Source organism: Temnothorax nylanderi, unplaced genomic scaffold (genome assembly GCF_030848795.1).
Source record: "Temnothorax nylanderi isolate EJ_2023f unplaced genomic scaffold, tnyl_v1.0 TNYL_tig0022_pilon, whole genome shotgun sequence".
NCBI lineage: Eukaryota > Metazoa > Arthropoda > Insecta > Hymenoptera > Formicidae > Temnothorax > Temnothorax nylanderi.
The window spans coordinates 1,734,339-1,753,052 of record NW_027249084.1 but is presented as its reverse complement, the minus strand read 5'-3'; the positions used below and the strand labels follow the sequence as shown (position 1 = coordinate 1,753,052).

Genomic DNA, 18,714 nt, shown 5'->3' with positions numbered 1-18,714 from the left:
CTCTTCAACGCATCCCGTGTTTGTGCCGAGGTAAATCGCAAATGGGAAATACAAAGAAGGCGTTTCGCACTTCATGACTCCAACGAATATTCCGATGAGTACATGATCGGTTCTGGCAGAAACATAAACGGTGGCCTTTAACTTGTATCCAAAGAGATTTTCGCGAAAGGAAAAATCCGACTCTGGGAAAATTATTGGAGAATCTGTTGTTAAAATTAAATTGGGGGACATCTTGTACCTTTTACAATGATCGTTTTATGCATTACGATACAAACGGACAATAATCTTTGTATGTGTGTGCGTGTGTGTATATATATGTAACGTCAAATACGAAACGGTAGTCCTTGAAAATCATTAAAAGTAATTAAAGTCGTTACTTTTAATGATTATGTCGTCGTTCGATTATTCATTACACTATTAAAAGTTGCGACATTATCAATTTCATTTCTATCGCTTTAGACTTTCTTCCGGAAAGAAATATGTATTTAGAAGGGCAGTAAGACCTTGAAATTTTTTTAAAGATTAGCTTCGAGTGGACTTCTAAGGCAATTATCCTTTAACGCTGACAAAAACGTATCGTCAAAGACCACGTATCGTTGAAGAACCAAGCGTTTTTTTTTTCTAATCTAGCTGAGGAAAGACCAACTTTCAAATTTGCTAAAAAATTCGTCGTTTAAAATTTAAGAATATTCATGTAATATGAAATTTGTATCGGATGTCCCAGATTAATTATGCTCTCAGCTGCACAGTCGAATGATTCTCAAGTGGGATTTTTCCTGAAAAGTTTTCCCTCAAAATTTCAACGTTCTCTGTGCAGTGTGCACCATCTTCGCTTCCCCTCTTAATTCTCTCAATATTAAATATTTTAATAACCAAGACATTCTTTATGAGTGGTTTTTCGTTCGCACGATGACTCGAGGACAACGTTTATTTTCAGGGTTTCCGAATCTTGTAAAGGGGAGATCAGAGCCTGCTACTGGATGGACCGTCTGCACATTTTGAGTTGTATAAAATGATTTTTTAATATATCTCTAAATGTATAATATATCTAAGAACGAGGTTGATTGTGTAACTCTCTCGTCAGAACGATTAGAAGTATTGTAGATGACCAAAAACAAATGATTGAAAAAATTCTTTTTTAAAATTTCATTTATGACACGGTAGTATTATATTCCACTTGCAGTCTTAATTTGACAATCAAAGAAAAGAGGATAAATCACCTAGTAAGACGTGTGAAATTGTGATACTAAATAACATTAAAATCTTGTAGTTGTAAGTTAATTTTTCTTTACTTTTGTGTAATTTTTTTTCTAGAGAAATATTAAACTGACTTTTGTGAATCTTTTTTAATCGCTTTAAAATTACATTTATCATCACTTGATCATTCGGTTTCAAAAAATCAATCTCATTAAAGGTTGGTATTACGTATTACGGACGATTGAAGTTGCAAAAAAATAATTTTTTTTTTTTAATTGTAATTAAAATTCAAAGAGAACTCATTTTAGAAGGAAACATTGACCAAAATGTAGCCAGTCGTGCAAGAAAAAGAAAAACAATTAGAATATGTTAATCCAGTAATGAGAAAAAGGAACAAAGAACAGAGATGGTTTTTTAAAACATTTATATTAACTTTTATCTTTTTTTAATCGCTTAGAGATGAATGTATATCGTCATTTAATCGTTCGATTAAAAAAAAATTTATTAAAAACATCGACCAAGATGTAGCCAGTCGTGTAAGAAAAAAAAAACAATTATTCAAATATGTTAATTCAGCAATGAGAAAAAGGAAAAAGGAACAAAGAAAAGATAGTTTTGCCTGCTGACATTTCGCAACTGCACCCTCCCCCTTGCTCCCAGTGCTCCTAATTCTTTATTTCTTAAATTGTTCTTATCAATTTTTAAACTTTTCCGGCGCATTTTTTTTTTTTCAACTATCACAATGCATGAATATCTAGATACGTGACTCGGAAATAAATAGAACAGTCGTCTTCAAGTGTATAAAAACGTTCTCGAGTGTAGATACGGGTGTCACGGGTGATCGAAGAGTCTCGGACGTTCGACTACTCGCATTCATCCCCCGTTCATCCCTCGAACCGAGTATCATTATCGACAATTCATATTCCGTCTTCTGTAATTTTCTTGCTGATAATCTCAAAGCGATATAAAGCGCATACGCGTATTCTCTTGCAGATCATACGACTGATTCTCTCGTCCCTTTTATAGGTTATGTGATATCCCTGGGGCTCGCGCGTAAACCTAAAAAATGATAAGACCTTTCTTGGAACGGTTCTTTAAAGTAAGAACCAAGCAAGATGCCATAGCACTTAAGCGAAGGCTTTCGATATTTTATGCCGTCGTTGGATGGCATTGTTTCGGCCTCGCTTTCTACGTGATCATGAAAAGGGAGATGCCAGAAGACGCCGACGAACGAAGTAAGTCTAGAAGCCTCTTCTTCTTTAGCCGAGCTTCTTACACAGTTGTAAGAATCTATCTTTTTCTCTTTTTCTCTCCAACGTGAAGAGAAAAAGAAGAAAGATAAACCGTGCAAGAAGTTTAGTTAAAAAGAACAGGCCTTAGGTCTTGTCGACTGTTGATCTTGAAATTTTGTCAAGGAGAACGACGGAACGTCTGTTTTTACCCACAGGGATGGCTATTGGGCTCTTGAGTCCTATACCTCATACCACTATGCACGTGTATCAGGTATCAGGCCTGACGCTTACCAACGATTTCGATATCGCGTACAAGGCCAAGATTGAGCAGATAGAGAGAGAGGCCAAGGAGGGTGAAAGTCCAAAGACGGACGAGAATTAGGTAACACTTAATTATTATTATTATTATTATTTCTCTCATGTAGCGTCATATAATATGTATTATCAAAAAGAGATAAATTTCGTTGGGCTTTATACTATCTACACGTGTACAAAATACAGAGCTATCAATCACTCAGTGTAACGCCTGCGAGAAACTTTTTCCTCGGTCACTCAAGAGATAAACCGTACAATATATATAACAATCGATTGGTTCGGCAGACCTCTCTCAGGGAAGAGATCTCCGTAAGGCAATAGCGCCAACGTTGGACCCGCCAGATTCCGGATTCAATTCCTTCAGTCTCTGTTCCATCTCGCATAGCAACGCCGATCTGTAAAGATAGATATGCAAAAATATAAAGTGTTATGTTTGTTACATTTGTGTCTAGGATGATATTGATCGAGAGGATTCTTGTTTCTCAAATCTCATTCCTCACCTATACTCTTCATAACGCATCACAACCTCCTCCAGCTCCTGCTTGTACAGCCTGGTGAGCATGGCGTTGAAGCAGTCCAACTCGGGCAAGCGAAACAGTTCCCAACGCAGCTTGCGATCCAAGGCTATCGAGGCTCTGCTGTAGACATACAGCCAGTGCGGTATCTCCTCGTTGAGATAAGGATTGGCCGGCACCAGGACGCTGTGAGAGTGGAAGTGGGTGTGCCGCGGTGGCGACACGACCCGCACCGCTTGCATCTCGTGCGGGTAACACGGGTGTTCGTACTGCGCCTGACGCGTGATGTGGCTGAAAGAGGAGAAAGGCGAGAGATGCTTTCATCGCGACGGCCTGCGAACTCCTCTCCCGAGTTCACTCACTTGACGTAATAAACGCCGTATTCGGGAGACTCGATTCTTTCCCATCCCGTTGGCAGACCTTCCTTCTCCAGCGGATGCGACCAGTGCGTGGTCTTTGTATTGTGGTCGATGTAGTACTTACGGCCGCGAAGCGTGAAGTCGACCGACCACCCGGGCGGCAAAGGCAACTCGTCCTGCTGCTGTTCGCTCCGAGAACTCGATCTCTCCGAGTAGCACCTACTGTAGCTTTAACCGAAAATTGAAACGATTATATTTTCGACGAGCGTAAGATACAGAAATGATTTTTACGTTTATTCGTAATCGTGGAATGAAAATTATATCAGTTGCATTTTGTAACTTTAACACTTTAGCTACACTGGCTTTTAATCCTTTAATAAATCGTGATTCTTGTAGACTTTTTAGTTAAAATACTACTGATGAAGTTTTGAAATGCAATGAAATGAGATAAAAATATGCTATAAATTACTATAGTAACTTTCTCTTAATAGCAGAACGTTATTTGTACGTCGTGCAACTTGAAGCTTCAATAATCGCGTAAGCAATTTGTGTAGTATAGAAAATAGGTAGTATAAAAATTCGTAATTAATACGAAAACTGTGGAAAAATTACTCTCGTACCCAGCATTGTGACGATAAACGGAGTGATTGTAGTCCTCGTAACCAGAATCGACGTCGAAAGGCATGTAAGGCATCTGCGGTGTCTGGACCCTGTCCAGGTGGTACTCGGATCCAGCGTATTGATTCATATAAGTGTGCGACATTGCGGGCGATAGTTCGGGATGGTACACGGGTGTCGCGGTTCTCGAAAACATGCTGTCGTTCATTCCGGTATTAACGGAAAGGCTGGCAAATCTATCGTGAAAACAAAAGGATTGTAATCGGAGGAAATACATAATCACGACGTGTGTTCTTCTGGGTAAAGTTCCTTTCGTTCTCTTAAACGTCTCTGTAGCTTTACTTTTAAAATATAGTCGCTTAATAGTATGTTACAGTTATGAAGTGTCATTTCGTAAGACCAAATTAAGCATAAAATCTATTATTGACCTTTGAGCTAAGTTGGGAACGGAACTGTTTGGTGTGTACTTTCCCTCATGGCTGCCCAGACCGACGGCGCTGGTCGTGGTTTTCAGATTTCCGAACTTTTGCACCATACTAGGTTGCGGAGAAATGGACTATGACACGAGAGAAGCATCGATAAAAATCAAAATCTTCAGATGTCTTCTTACATGTTTCAATGATTCTTGGCCAGGACACACTGCTGCTTGGGAATTACGAGATAGCGTATAAAACTTTTTCGTCGAATGGGAAAATTGATGGGCGTAATTCGATTCGTATTCTTATTGGATTCGTTGTTAAAATTGGAATTTATGTTTTGCGCAAGTATATCCATTATTTTATATAATTTTGTGTTCTTAGCAGCTAGTAGACCGACAAAAACATTCTTTTGACAACGCACCATTACAGGAAACACTAATCTTGGCAGCATATTGTACTAAAGTAAATTAGTATTAATTAAGTATAAATTAAAGATCTTGTATTGAGATAGGGACAAAAAATGAAATAATATGAGAGCTTATAATTTAATACTGGCAAACTTCAATAATATTCAATATTATATATAATATACATATAATATTATATGTATAATATAATAGCTTCGCAGCATATTACAATAAATTATATTAGTATTAATTAAATATAAATTAAAAAAGATCTACTTATAACAGGGACAAAAAATTACTTTTTGAAATAATATGAGTTTATAATTTAATACTGGCAAACTTCAATAATATTCAATATTATATATATATATATATATATATATATATATATATATGCTAGGGAATATTGCGTAACGCAATGTATCATGTACTTATATGCAATACAATTTTTACCGTAGAATTCGGCATCATCGGATGATTGTTACGCCGTCTCTGCCTCTTGTTCGGCTCTGTCGTCCACACGTTGATAACTAAATACAAGTAATGCAAATTGTATAATATATATTTCGACTGTAAAGTAGGTACAGTGTTACACAGTATGAGCGAAAAAGAATGGAGGGGTGGACTTTGTCTTTTAAATACGTATTATTAAAAATGTACTAGTTTGCTAATATAAAAAAAAGATACATGAAAACGAAAGGAAATTTTTGAGTCTGAAATATAATTAAGTTAATTGCAAGATATAAGTGACAATTAACGACAAATGTGTAGTACGTGAAAATTGTCTCGCCTAATCTAATCCGATCTTAAGAATGCCCTTTTTTACATTCAAAGGAAGAGGAAGAGAGAGAGAGAGAGAGAGAGAGAGAGAGAGAGAGAGAGAGAGAGAGAGAGAGAGAGAGAGAGAGAGAGAGAGAGAGAGAGAGAGAGAGAGAGAGAGAGAAGAGTAGAAAGGAGTAAATTCCGAGATATACATACTCGGCATCTCGGGTGGCGTCTCCTTCTTCACGTATTTGCCGACCACCCCTTCCTTGATCGTTCTCAGATCTTTGTTCTTTTTTGACAGCATGCTGCGCGTCGGGCTTGTCAGCAGCGAGATATAGCAACGTCAAATGGTCAAATCGGAGAATAGAAACGTCACACAACACCGAACCGACTTAACCTATCGGGCGCGCTGCGAGTCGCGACATTTGACGCGGAAGGGTCCGCGGGTGTGCTAAGAAGGAAAGAACGAGGTACGCGGCGATGAGGAGTAACGAGAAACCGTGAAATTACATCGCCCGTTGTCTACCCCTTTTCGAGTACTCGGAAATGTCGCATCTCGCGACCCCCCGTGAAGTTATTCAAGGTTTGTCTGGGTTTGTCGTCGACAGGCACGGTTCACTCGGAAGACTGTGATAGGAAAGGGAGGGAAAAATATCTCCGGTGGGAGATTTTCACGTTTATGAGAGTCCACTGTATGTACAGTATATTAATTTTAAGTTACGAATTTTGTAGATTAAATTAAAACTAAAATATTCTACATTATAACATGTATGTTATTACTGTTATTATAATATATATCTGAAATATTTTTGGACTTATTTTGTTAATACCGCAGTTCCGGTATGCGAATATCTCCGAGCGACCAGCTGATCTCGTTGCGGCGGAATTTGTACGAATATCTTTTGGTTTGAGTGCGAAAACCGTCTGGAATTTGATTACCAATTACTGCAGATTTTTGAAAGAGTATAATAATTTGAATTTTTGCGGATTGAAGGATCTGGCGGTCGGTAAAGTAATAAACGCTTTGCTGATCGATAAAGTCGCGTGTTATTTTAACGAGTTGGTAAAGTAGCGCGTACAAATCGCGGAAAAATTCGAATTCTAAAAGATCGAATTTTCAAAGTATCAGGAGAATATTCTAATAATCAGATAAATAAGGATCGCGGTTTCAAGAATTTCTAGAAATTTCAGTTGAATTCCGAGTCACGAAAGTTTAAAACTCGGAAAGTTAATATCGGAAGAAAGATGGTATGAAAAGTGTTATAGATCGATCGTAAATCCAAACGTTGCAATTTCGAAATTTAATTTATCATTATCATGAGTCCTCTCTCGCTGTACATGTATGTATGTAATATGTATATACGGAGAGATAAAAGCCACAGTGGTGTAAGTCAAATTTTTTAAGACATTCTCGTGTGCATAGATGCAATCTATACAATATATAAATTGCATCTATGCACACGAGTCAATAGTTTAAAAACATTTGATTTACACCACTGTGGTTTTTACCCCTCCATATATATATATATATATATATATATATATATGTATGGAGGGGTAAAATCCATAGTGGTGTAAGTCAAATTTTTTAAAATATTGATTCGTGTGCATAGATGCAATCTATACAATATATAAATTGCATCTATGGACATATGAGTCAATATTTTAAAAAATTTGACTTACACCACTATGGCTTTTACCCCTCCATATATATATATATATATGTTTATATATATACATATATACATATATGCGTTCACTATGCCGCACACAGTCACGGGCATGGATTTTAAATATGACGCGCGCACGTCCCGTGTGCGCTCGCAATTGGTGCAACTTCACGTGCGAGGGGCGCATTCACGACGCCGTCCCCCCCCCCCCCCTCGTCCCGCAGCTCGTAGTACTACGCGCGCAAGGCGGTCGCGCGCGGCGAGGTTGGCAGCGCCGATTGGCTAGGCGTGACGCTAGGCGCGGAACGCGGCGAACCGGACCGAGCCGAACATGGTGCGAGGACTGCGAGGCGAAACGTGAGGCTGCTACGCGTTGTCTTACGGAATATCGATTGGGTCCCGGCGTGGGCACCGCGCGCGTCATGCGGCGATCATGAACGGCGTGCCCCCGCGACGACGACGACGACGACGACGACGAGGAGGAAGAGGAAGAGGAGGTGGAGGAGGAGGAGGAGGAGGTGGTGGCGGTGGCCCGGATCGCGAGTGCCCCGCGGCCGATTTAACGCGAGAAGGGTAAGCGCCGCGGCGTCGTCGTCCATTCGCCTCTCCCGCTTTCGTCGAGCTCATCGCGCGACCACGTCCCCGGACGTCCTCCCGAGCGACGTGCGACGTCAACCTGTCCCCCTCGCCGGGCGCTGCTTCGAGATGTCCCCCCCCGGCCGATCTGTCATCTGTCATCGTGCGTTTAGCCACGGCTCGAAGGGGGCACCCTGTTCCCCTGACCACTTCCCTGACGTCGATGAGATTCGCGAGGAGGTTTCCGTATTCAGATAATTTAATGCGCGATGAGAGAATCGACCCTCGCCGTTGTCGAGCGGATTTGATTAACTGTCGAGCGACGTCGTGGGAAGATTTTCCATAATTCATCCGAGAGAAAGCTCCGATATTCTTTCTTCCACTTTTCCCCTTTTTCGGAAGACCCGTCTACGCGCGAGTATCTCAGTAATTCTTGAATGGATCAGCCTCGAGATCCAGAGTGTCCTTGATCGTGGATGAAACGAATAGCAGAATTGATCTTTGTGACTCATATCTGTAGTTGTTGTCATTTTAATGATACCGTGACTCATCCTTCCTGCTTACGTTGCCCTACATGGAACTCAGATTGTGCTATCATGTTATTGTTTCAGCATTGTCAACTGCGTCGCTCTGGAACTTATCATTGCAGTTTCTCACTCATAATGGACCATGCGCAAAGTACAAGCGAACGTACGAATATGGAGTTTGTGAGGCAGTCGTACATTGCCTGTAATACTTTTTCTCAGGTTAGACAATCTGCAGCATTGATTACCTACAGAGGTATTTAAAAAGAGAAAAAGACACTAACAGTCCTATTAAATTTTAGGGGGTGTCATGGAAATATCAAAAGTTCTGGCTACTGTAGACTTTCCAGTGCACAGCTGAGGCAAACGGAATCTGAGATGGACTCCCCGCCATCATGTTCGCTAAGCGCTGGGCCTCTCAGTGATCTTGGTAGCAGTGGCCTGGGGGGTTCGATATCCAGCGATTCCGTTAGGGCACATCTTGCGATGGAGGTAGGGCGATTTCCTTTGACCTTCAATTAAAGATTCGATGCACGTACAACAATTCGTTTCCTGAGGTAAGGGGGGAACATAGAGGCCTAGAGGCGCCATTGTACTTCTATTTCCCCCCCTTACCTTAACAAATCGTTGTCCACCAATGTACACCTAATCTCTGAAATGAAATCTCTTTCAGATGCAGGAGAGCGACATAGAGAGCAAGTCTCTATCGCAAGATTCTTTCGATTATTCGGACGGCATGTGCGGCGAGAATTTCAACACCCTGAAGAAGGGCCCGGGCTGGGGTGACGCGGACGGCAAGTTGGAGGTCGAGGTGGTCGACGTGGCGATCAAGCCGCCGCCGGAATTTCAGGACAGTCCGTCGCCGCCAGACTCGGAGTCCTCATCGGTGCCGATTCTGAACTACGCGCGATTGATGAGACGCCGTACGCCGCGCTGGATCGACGACTACGCCGAGAACCTGGTGCAGTCGATGATGGAGGAGGGGCTAGCGATCTCTTGCCGCATCTCCTGGCCGGAAGGGAGGATCGCGCTAGTTACGACTCCGGTTTCGGTGGTGACCCGGTCCCAGCAGACCAATCCTAAACGCATGTGGGATCTAATGACGCCACCGGTGTGCCAGGGCGCTGCCACTATCACCATTACTCCGTACAATACGCTGAACCGGCCGAACTCGCGCTGCTCGCTGGCCTCCTCGCGACTGTCCAGCTCGCACAATTCCATCAACACTACCGGGCTCGGCCACAAGGCTGACGACAGCAGCTTCATTACATCCGCGATGTCGCACGATGTGTTGACCACAAGTGAGATTAGCGACATGTACAACGTACCCTTTGATTCAGACATTTACACAGTGCCAATCGACGTGGTGCGGCCGCTACACGATCTGCGAACGCCACAGCGGCCTAAACGGCACCGGCATCATCGCAAGAGACGGCGGAACGTTTCTGCGAGTTCGCAGAGCGAGTTGGAAGCGCACATCCAGCAGGCCCGTCATTATTGCGGCAAATCCCGTGCCATCACGCATGTCATTAAGTCGCAGCGTTTGCTGGCCGATGTGTGCTGTAACGAGGGCAATCCTGGTGTCGGTGGCGGCAGCGGTAATGGTGGTATTAGCGGCGGTGGCAACGGCGGTGGCAACGGCGGTGGTGCCGGCGCCGGCGCCGGCGGCGGTAGTGGTAGTGCTAGTGGTGGCGGTAAACGACACAGCGTGCCGGGTACTTCCGGTCGTCACGTTGTCAGAGCGTCGAACGGACATGCACATAACATCGGCGAGCCGATCCACATGACCCTGCACGAGGTGCGACAGTATCTACAGACGTTGTACTCGAGCTCTAGCGATTCCAGCGAGAATAAGATCAAACGGGACAAGGCTCCTTTGCTGGGCCACACGCCGGTGCATCTCGCCGCGACGCCTAAGACCCTCAGTGTAAATAATAATAATAATAGGTAAGTGTGATAACTTTTATCGATAAGATAGGCGGCGAAAGAACGTCTTTTTTTCAGAAGTAATGAGCTTTTATATTCCAGATTGTTCTCTTTTATTTACCTTTTATATATCAAGTTTACATATCGAAGGTAAATAGAAGAAAACAATCTCTTTAGATATCAAGAGAGATAGTATCTTTAGATATCAAATGAAAGAGATATCAAAAATGTTCTTGGCTACTGTCAAATTGGCTGTAATAATAATCTAATAATATCTTATGCTGTCTAATAATAGGTATAACAGTAACGCGCACACGGACTCGTCCACGGACACGCCGGTGTCCAACAAGAGCACTAGTAACGGCCTGATGATCCATCACCACAACAATAATAATAACAATCATAACAACAATAACTCTAATAATGTAAAGAAGCACAAGAGGAACGCGTTTGTCGGCATCAGGCACAAGAAAGCGCGCGACGAGTCGCACAAAGAGAAGAGCGAGTCCGAGCGGGAGAAGATGAAGAAGAGTCAGCGTAATTTCTCGCTGAATCTCAAGCAGACGCTCTGTAATATCTTCCGATTTCGACGACTGGGTTCCCCGGACCACTTTGTGGAGAAACGGAACAGCATCGTGCAGGGAGAGATTGTCGAGGAGGAGGAGGGTGTTGACTCCGATCAGCACACGAATAACAACAACACCGCTCCGTCTGAGGTAGAGCCGTCCGCGCAGAAACTGCCGTTCTTCAAGCGCGCTCTGCCACCTCTGCCCAAGAGTAATAGTCAAGTAGGTGTAGAGCAGGCGGAGGAGGCCCTTACGGCAATGGCGCCCAAGTGCGAGTCACCGAGCTCGGTACAGCAGCAAGTTCCGCCGCCTGTCGTGCGACCAGAAGAAGACGCCGCGGAGGACACGAGTATGGATTTTGCAGCTAGTATCGAGAAAGTGAAGGATGTATGTAAATTTTATTGTTCTTTTCATCGATTTTTGATACGGGAAAGAGTTACAAAGAGTATCTGTGATACAATTTCATTTTCTGAAACAGTACGGATGGTATTGGGGACCTATATCCGGCGAAGCGGCGGAGAAGATACTATCCAACGAACCGGACGGCTCGTTCATTGTGCGGGACAGCAGTGACGATCATTACATTTTTTCCTTGTCATTCAGGCTCAACAGTTGTGTGCGACACGTAAGGATAGAACACGATCAGGGTAAGTTCTATCGCACCGTGTACAAGATTCTCAACGAAACGCTTCAAACGAAACTGTACGCTTTAAATGCATTTCTTTCGGCACGCAGGTAATTTTAGCTTCGGCAGCTGCACGAAGTTCAAGTCGCACACTATCGTTGACTTTATCGAGAACGCGGTCGAGCACTCGCGCAGCGGTCGCTATCTCTTCTTCCTGCACCGTCGGCCGGTTTTGGGCCCGATGCGGGTACAGCTGCTTCACCCGGTGTCGCGCTTCAAACAGGTACAGAGCCTGCAGCACACGTGCAGGTTCGTCATCCTGAAGATGGTGCGCAGGGACTTGATCCCGACCTTACCGTTACCCCGGCGGCTCATCGACTATCTCAGCACGCCCCATTATTACAGCGAGCAGCTGGCGGCCGAACAGGACGACCGGGCCGAATCGCCGGTCAGCTCGTCGACTGGCGAACTGGAGAAGATCTGTTTCACGCCGCAGGGTCTCTCGTGAGGTATAGCCGTATGACTTTTCCCTCTTCCTCCGCTCCGCTCTCTGTGCAAAGAGACACTTGCGCCGAGCGTCGCCCGCGGCGTTAACGCAAATTTAATTCACGGTTTAATTAACTATTCGCAACATGTAAAAATTTACATCGCCGTTTGATTCAGACTCAGTCGACGATGCAAAAATTTAAAAGGTCGCTGAATTAAATTCCGGTTGGAGATAATACGGGATTTCATCTGTAGCTGCATTAAAATGTTATGTTGCTGGCGCGCAGAAATTAATTTCGTAACTTCAATTAATTTTGTTGTTTACATGTAAAAATGTATCTTTACTTGATTGAGTTCATGTCAGTGAATAAGAACTCAATTTCTTAGCTTAATTAAATACATGTTAACATTAACATGCAAAAATTCAACATTTGCTACTAAATTAAGTTCTGGATAAAGGAATTTACCAACAGATTCATTAAATCGACTTAACTGGCGACAAATATAAATCATCGTCCTGACAATTTGACCATTGGTTTTGGTCTGATTAATCGTCGAGACATTTCGATCATGGGTTTTTTGGTCCTTTTAAAATTTATGTAATTTTGAAGCTTTTATATACTAGCTTGATACACCCGTGCTTCGCTACGGTATGCAAAAGATTCTATAATTCACCTCCGAATTTAGATTTGCCCCTTTAGGGGTTGATTAGGACAAAATCTTGATTATGTTTTTAAGCACTTGTATGGGTAACCTTTGTAAGCAAAAACCAAGTCGATATCTCATCGGGCCCAAGAGATATTGAGAAAGTCGTGAAAACACATTTTACCCCTTTTCACCCCCTTAGGGGTCGAATTTCTAAAAATCCCTTCTTAGTGAGTGCTTACGCCATGGGAGGAATATACTCCTCGAATTTCATGTTTCTAGGTTTAGGGGTTTGGGCTGGCGTTGATGAGTCAGTCGGAACATTCGATTATATATATATATATATATATATATATGTTTCAAAATTACATCAATTTTAGAAGGACAAACCCATGGTCGAATTGTCAGAACGATGATTTATATTTGTCGCCAGTTAAGTCGATTTAATGAATCTGTTGATTAATCGTCACTGGCAATATATAATCTATCTTTGTTGTTTAAAAGAATTTAATTAGTAGCTTAAATTGAATTATCCGTTAATGTGCGGAAATTTGACGATCGAATTAAATTTTCGTTCACATGCCGGAGTTTAATTCGTGACTTAATTGGATTTTTGTTATCGTCGACGATGTGACGTACGGTTAATGATTTTGCGCTTGTGATTTTGACTTCGACGATTTACGGCGTATCGATTCGTAAAGTGAGTATTGTGATTAAACTTGAAAGTAGATGAATATATAGAGAAATTTCCGTGTGCACCATATATCTAGAGCTGCAAGTTATGGTCGTCTCAAGTTACCTGATTTGATTGTCGAGGGAAAGGAATCGATTTCATTCTGTTTCAACAGAAGTCGCGATATTGCACATCGTAACAATCTATGCATGTATTACGCTGACACGAGACTTTTTGAGATAACATAGGTTTCTTTCCTCGAGAAAATAAACGCGATTCTGTGCAGCTTGCATCGCAGCTAAATGTAAAACTGTTTGCGGACATACAGTCATTAACTGGAGCGGTTAACTGAGAAGAGATTCGCGACGAAATCATTTCTTGATCCCTTATCAAATATTACTTGACGATCACATCTCTGTTGTTAATTTATGCAGTACAACTTTAGAGGCAAAGAGAAAAAGAGGAGACGCGCGACCCGAGCTGAGCGTAAACAAATTCTGTATAGTCTCTTTCCAGTTCAGTTCCTTCTTATCGACTATAACGAATGGCAAGATTACATGTGACATAAACCACGCACAAAATATCCATTTATACACGTATAAGTACATATATAAATATACACAAACGCGTATATATTGAGGGGAGGGAGGGAGAGAGAGAGAGACACACACGCAGTGGTCGGATGGAAACTTTTTGCGTGCCATACTTGCCATTTTCTGTTGAGATTTATGCAAATTGACATTGGTATTTCGTTGAAGATTATATTTAGCGTTTATTCGTTGCAGCCGTGCTTCCTGTTAAACTCGATAGTAGATAGAATATTCTTATAATTCGGAGCTTTGTCGATTTAGTTGATTTAGATTGCTAGAAGATCAAATCGACAAGCTGAAAGCATGGGAATGTAATGCGAATCACATTTTGCGGAAATTGTTGCATTTTTCTTTTACGAATCGATTACGCGAAACCATTGAAAGTTATCTCGATTGTAAAAAAAACTCTTACAAGTATATATAATCAAGGGAAATTCCGGCAATATATAAAGGGTAGCTAAAGTCGCAATGCGCAATTCGAATGTTGCATGATTTCTCGTTCGTTTAAGTAACCAATTTAAAACTAATTAACATTTAGTTGATAGAAAGGCAAGTAGTGTGAAACATTAGTGACTGGTGCTATGCGGAATTTATATTCTTCATTTTCGTGCGCGATTAGAATGATCGCGCGTTTATTTTTCTGCTCAAACACGTTTGACAAAGCAGCGTCAGTGCAATAACGTTCATCGAAATTGATCGGATTCTAAATGATACCGCAGTTCCATCTATATCTTTACATTATATCCTTTTAATTTCGATTGTACATACGATTTTATTTTACGAACTTATTAATTACACTTTCGAAAATTTATATAAAAAAAAGTGACACAAACTTTCTCTGCAAGCTTTCTCGAAGTAGATACTCATTCCGACCAATTTTCATATTTCAATGTTCCCTAGAGCTTAACAACGTGGCATTAGTATTGCTATAGATCTTCCGAAGGAGAACTTCCTATTGCAATTTGTAGGCGAAAATCGTGAAGATACATCCGTTGATACCATAGATCCCCCTTTCTCATTCTTTCAACGTTCATCGATATCGAGGAGTGGTTCGTTGACTGATTTGTTACCTCGAGGTACAAGTGAAACGTGAATTACGTTTGTCTAGGAAGTGTGTCGCTTGAAACTCCGTTTTTTGCGCTTTGATAAATTCGCAGGACACAGTACGCGCACACAAATAACACATATATATATATACACACACACGCGCAAACAGACATGCATACACGGACAAATTTTGTACCCAGTAATCCACCAAGGTAGATTTTGCAATACGATTACTATTAATATTAACGAGATCGTCCAGGGGGACTGTGCGAGTCCTGCGTGGGGTTTGTAAGGCATGTGCGTATAGTTAATAATGGTACCACAATACCTCACAGTCACAGAGGGAGGTATACGTATATAGAGCAGAACTAGTAAGGTTTTATAACGAGCGTATTTAAATCGGCATAAGTTGCACACATCATACACACACACACACACATACACAACACAGAAATACACATAAACACACGACAGGCGTGTGATTTCAACTACAAGGAAATTCTAGTTGTAAGGGAGCGTGAGCGTCTTATTTAATAAGATTATTGTTTTAAGGGTCAGTTGCATTAACAGGCTTAATTAATTGACGCGACGGCAGATGATAATCCTAGGTAGTAGAGAATTAAGAGACAAATTTTTTATTAACTGCCTGTTAACTTATATTAATTTTAAGTTTAGTTAACTTAGTTGACCTGAATTGATTTAAATTAAATTCGATTTAATTAAGTTTCAATTAGTCTTGTTTCAATCTAAGTCAACTTAATTAATCGAGTTAATTTAATTTAAATCGGTTTAAATTAATTCACGTTAAAATTCCCGATTATAGCGCTAACGTTAGTGCAATCGCCTCTGAGATTTAGTTGTACCTTGATTGATTAACTCTCTTGTAAATCATAGTCCTAGCCAGTAATATTGTAGATAACAGAGAGAATGAAAGTTTATTTAATTATTGCGGATAATTAATTATTGTATAATATTAATCGACGCTTTCGTTAGCTACAGTTGATGCAACCGGCTCTAAGAATTAATTGTAAGAGAAACGTAGCGTTCTGCGCCAAGCGGAAGCGGCTTCCAAGGCTGCGGCGTGTCGTAGCTAAATATAATAAATCGGGCGTATTGCCAAGCGCAATACGGAAGCGTGACATTTTCTAAATTAATCGATCGTGATTCTAAGAGCGAAATAACGAAACTCGAGTTTAGCGAAAAAAAAAAAAAAAAAAAAAATACGGCACGTTCACAGGCCGAGGGAGGCTCGTTAAAAAAGGTAGCTCAAGTCTCCGTCTGTCCGATTGTCGATTGCGTGATTAGGCGACGGGAAGTGTATGTGTCAAACGTTTTTGTATATTTGTAACATTTTCGTCGTCGTCGCGCGCGCGAGCACGCGCGGCGCCGTAAGGAGCGATTGCTTTTGAATGTACACTTCTTCTAGCAAAATGTGATATTACTGATAAACGGACGGCCACACGATGTTAGATCCGTCTCGCGTCACAGCGAAACGCGCAGCAAACGTTTAAAACGAATCGAGCGTTCATATACAGACCTGTCCCGGCACTGTTGCGTACTTTGCTCTCGATTTTCCGACTGGCTCGAGCAATGAATCCTTTTAAAGCGCGTTATCGGCGTGATACCTTGCATGTGAAATGAAGCTTCCGATCCTGGTTGTGAAAAAAAAATGTGGCGGATTTTCATTTCGGAGGCCCGATCGAGATTCCCGATAGAGATTCGAACATCGATCGGCGTTACCATCGCTTGGCACAGAATGTAAAATGCAATCCTCTCTCGTATGCCAAAGTATGCAGCTGTACCCAGAGTACAACATCTGTGTATTTTCGTTCGGTGTTAAATACGTAATTTTATTCGCGTGCGCTAAGACCTTTGCGCGATTATTTTGTGAATTTGTGTTTCTAGGACGGACACGTATTCGCGAAATTTGGCACAGAAATTATTTAGGGATTTATATGTAAGAAAAGGGATCAAAGAATTAAGATTAACCCTCGGTTGTCACACGGGGTCAAAGTGACCCCATTTTTTAAGTAACATCTTAAGAGTACTGTGCAAAATTTTGAGCAAAAAACATTGAAAAAAATGAAAGTTAGGATTTTTTCCAGAACTTACCTTTTTAAAGGATTTTTTTGAACATGATGCCACTCAAAGTTAATTTTTTATAATGAGAATATGTTCTACAATGTTTAAACTTAATTCTAGAATTTTTTGCGATCCACTTAAGTTGTTAGTTTTCGAACAGCAGCTGCTTGAAAATTTGGTTGAGATCAAATTGACAAACGTGTTCGAAAAAAGAGATGTGACAACCGAGGATTAACCCTAGAAAGCTAACTTTTCTTTCCCATAGTTGTTTATAATCGTATGCTTCTCCGAGGCATGTATTCTCCGAAAATGAGAAAAAGAACACGCGAAAATTTACTCGTTGACTTAACTTTCTTACCTAATTAAAATGTTGCCGTAGCTTTAAAATTTTAGGAAATCGTGACTTTCGGAACGTTTTCAAAAGTTGAAATCTTCAGGGATCAGAAAAGACCAATAGAAACATACGTGTCTCAGAGACGTATACACAGATAGTGTCCTAGGGTTAAAAAAAAAAGAGAGACGTACAAGATGTTGTACTTCGGCTGTACGAAACAGGTATATTAAAACCTTATTATTTACATTATAATTGCCGAATGCTAGTCACAAATACTGCATTTTTCAGTTGGACTTCAGTATTGTTTATTAATAAAATACCAATTCACGTGCGAAATCTTGTATTTATTCTTACTGATGTTTTAATCCAAGCAAAAAAAAAAGGGGGAGAGAGCGAGAAGGAACAAATTGCAAAGGTCTGAATGTGAGGAACAAACAGGTTCACTTTTTAAAACATTGAATGAAAGTAATGAGAATCCGATCTTTGAATTTTCTTTGGATATTTCGAGCCTTGCCAAATTGGCCACATATTCTTTTCGGTGTTTATTCATGTTATCTAGACATGGCTGGGCATCGATAAAGCTTAATGGAGTGAATTAATAAATATGCTCGATAAAGAGCTGACGGTTTCGAAGCATGGACTTGGCTGATCCTTGAAATCATACCTGGCAATTCGATCGCAAAGATCATCTACTGTATACGCGACGAGGTGTGTACTAATTTATTTCTTCTAGTCTAATTACAGGGTGTTTTGCGTAAAGCAACTCGGAGCCATATCTGCGAAGAGACACTAATGATGCAAAAGAAAAAAAAAATGCTACAGAATTCTTTCGGGAAAAGATTTCGATTCAAAAGGATTTTGATCCAATTGTCTGTAGAATTAAACGAAAATTTTCTCAAATAAATCGTTCGGTTGCTCGGACTGGGACGCTTTAAGCGGGACACCCTGGCGCGTCTTTGTCACCAAGTTCGATTGTTATCAGAGCGGGAATGTGCACGATAATCAATCTGCTGCGGACTTCTTAATTTTGTAAATACGATGCGGCAATACACGTTCCGGGATTTCTATCACAGGATCGAGTGCCGACGGATCTCTCGATCCGGCACTCCCGCGATTCCGTAAAATGTAAAAAAAGAAAAAGAA

General features: G+C 41.2%; 3 protein-coding genes across 5 annotated transcripts; 2 read left to right on the top strand and 1 right to left on the bottom strand.

The window, feature by feature from the left end:
- Nucleotides 1-1,963: 1,963 nt before the first annotated feature.
- On the top strand, nt 1,964-6,635 carry LOC139769473 (uncharacterized). 3 transcript variants are annotated; one of them, XM_071700570.1, is made up of 4 exons: nt 1,964-2,130; nt 2,224-2,432; nt 2,645-2,811; nt 3,197-6,635. In XM_071700570.1, exons 2-3 carry the CDS (start codon nt 2,264-2,266, stop codon nt 2,809-2,811), a joined length of 336 nt encoding a protein of 111 aa, XP_071556671.1. In that variant the 5' UTR covers nt 1,964-2,130; nt 2,224-2,263; the 3' UTR covers nt 3,197-6,635. The 3 variants fall into 3 exon arrangements, with proteins under 3 accessions (XP_071556671.1, XP_071556669.1, XP_071556670.1); XM_071700568.1 differs by lacking the exon at nt 3,197-6,635 and adding an exon at nt 2,931-3,183 and having other exon boundaries at nt 1,967-2,130; XM_071700569.1 differs by lacking the exon at nt 3,197-6,635 and adding an exon at nt 3,030-3,183 and having other exon boundaries at nt 1,973-2,130.
- On the bottom strand, nt 2,808-6,180 carry LOC139769472 (protein salvador homolog 1). The gene is made up of 7 exons (XM_071700567.1): nt 6,041-6,180; nt 5,516-5,592; nt 4,665-4,792; nt 4,239-4,472; nt 3,622-3,846; nt 3,245-3,550; nt 2,808-3,139 (listed from the first exon to the last, which is right to left on the bottom strand). The coding sequence occupies exons 1-7, from the start codon at nt 6,129-6,131 to the stop codon at nt 3,037-3,039; spliced, it is 1,164 nt and encodes a 387-aa protein (XP_071556668.1). The 5' UTR covers nt 6,132-6,180; the 3' UTR covers nt 2,808-3,036.
- A 2,272-nt stretch (nt 6,636-8,907) lies between the features above and the next one.
- LOC139769467 (uncharacterized) lies at nt 8,908-17,907 on the top strand. The gene is given in 6 exon segments (XM_071700559.1): nt 8,908-8,940; nt 8,943-9,089; nt 9,271-10,544; nt 10,819-11,476; nt 11,568-11,736; nt 11,825-17,907. Coding segments are annotated over 6 exon segments (2,679 nt in total). The 3' UTR covers nt 12,223-17,907.
- Nucleotides 17,908-18,714: the final 807 nt, after the last annotated feature.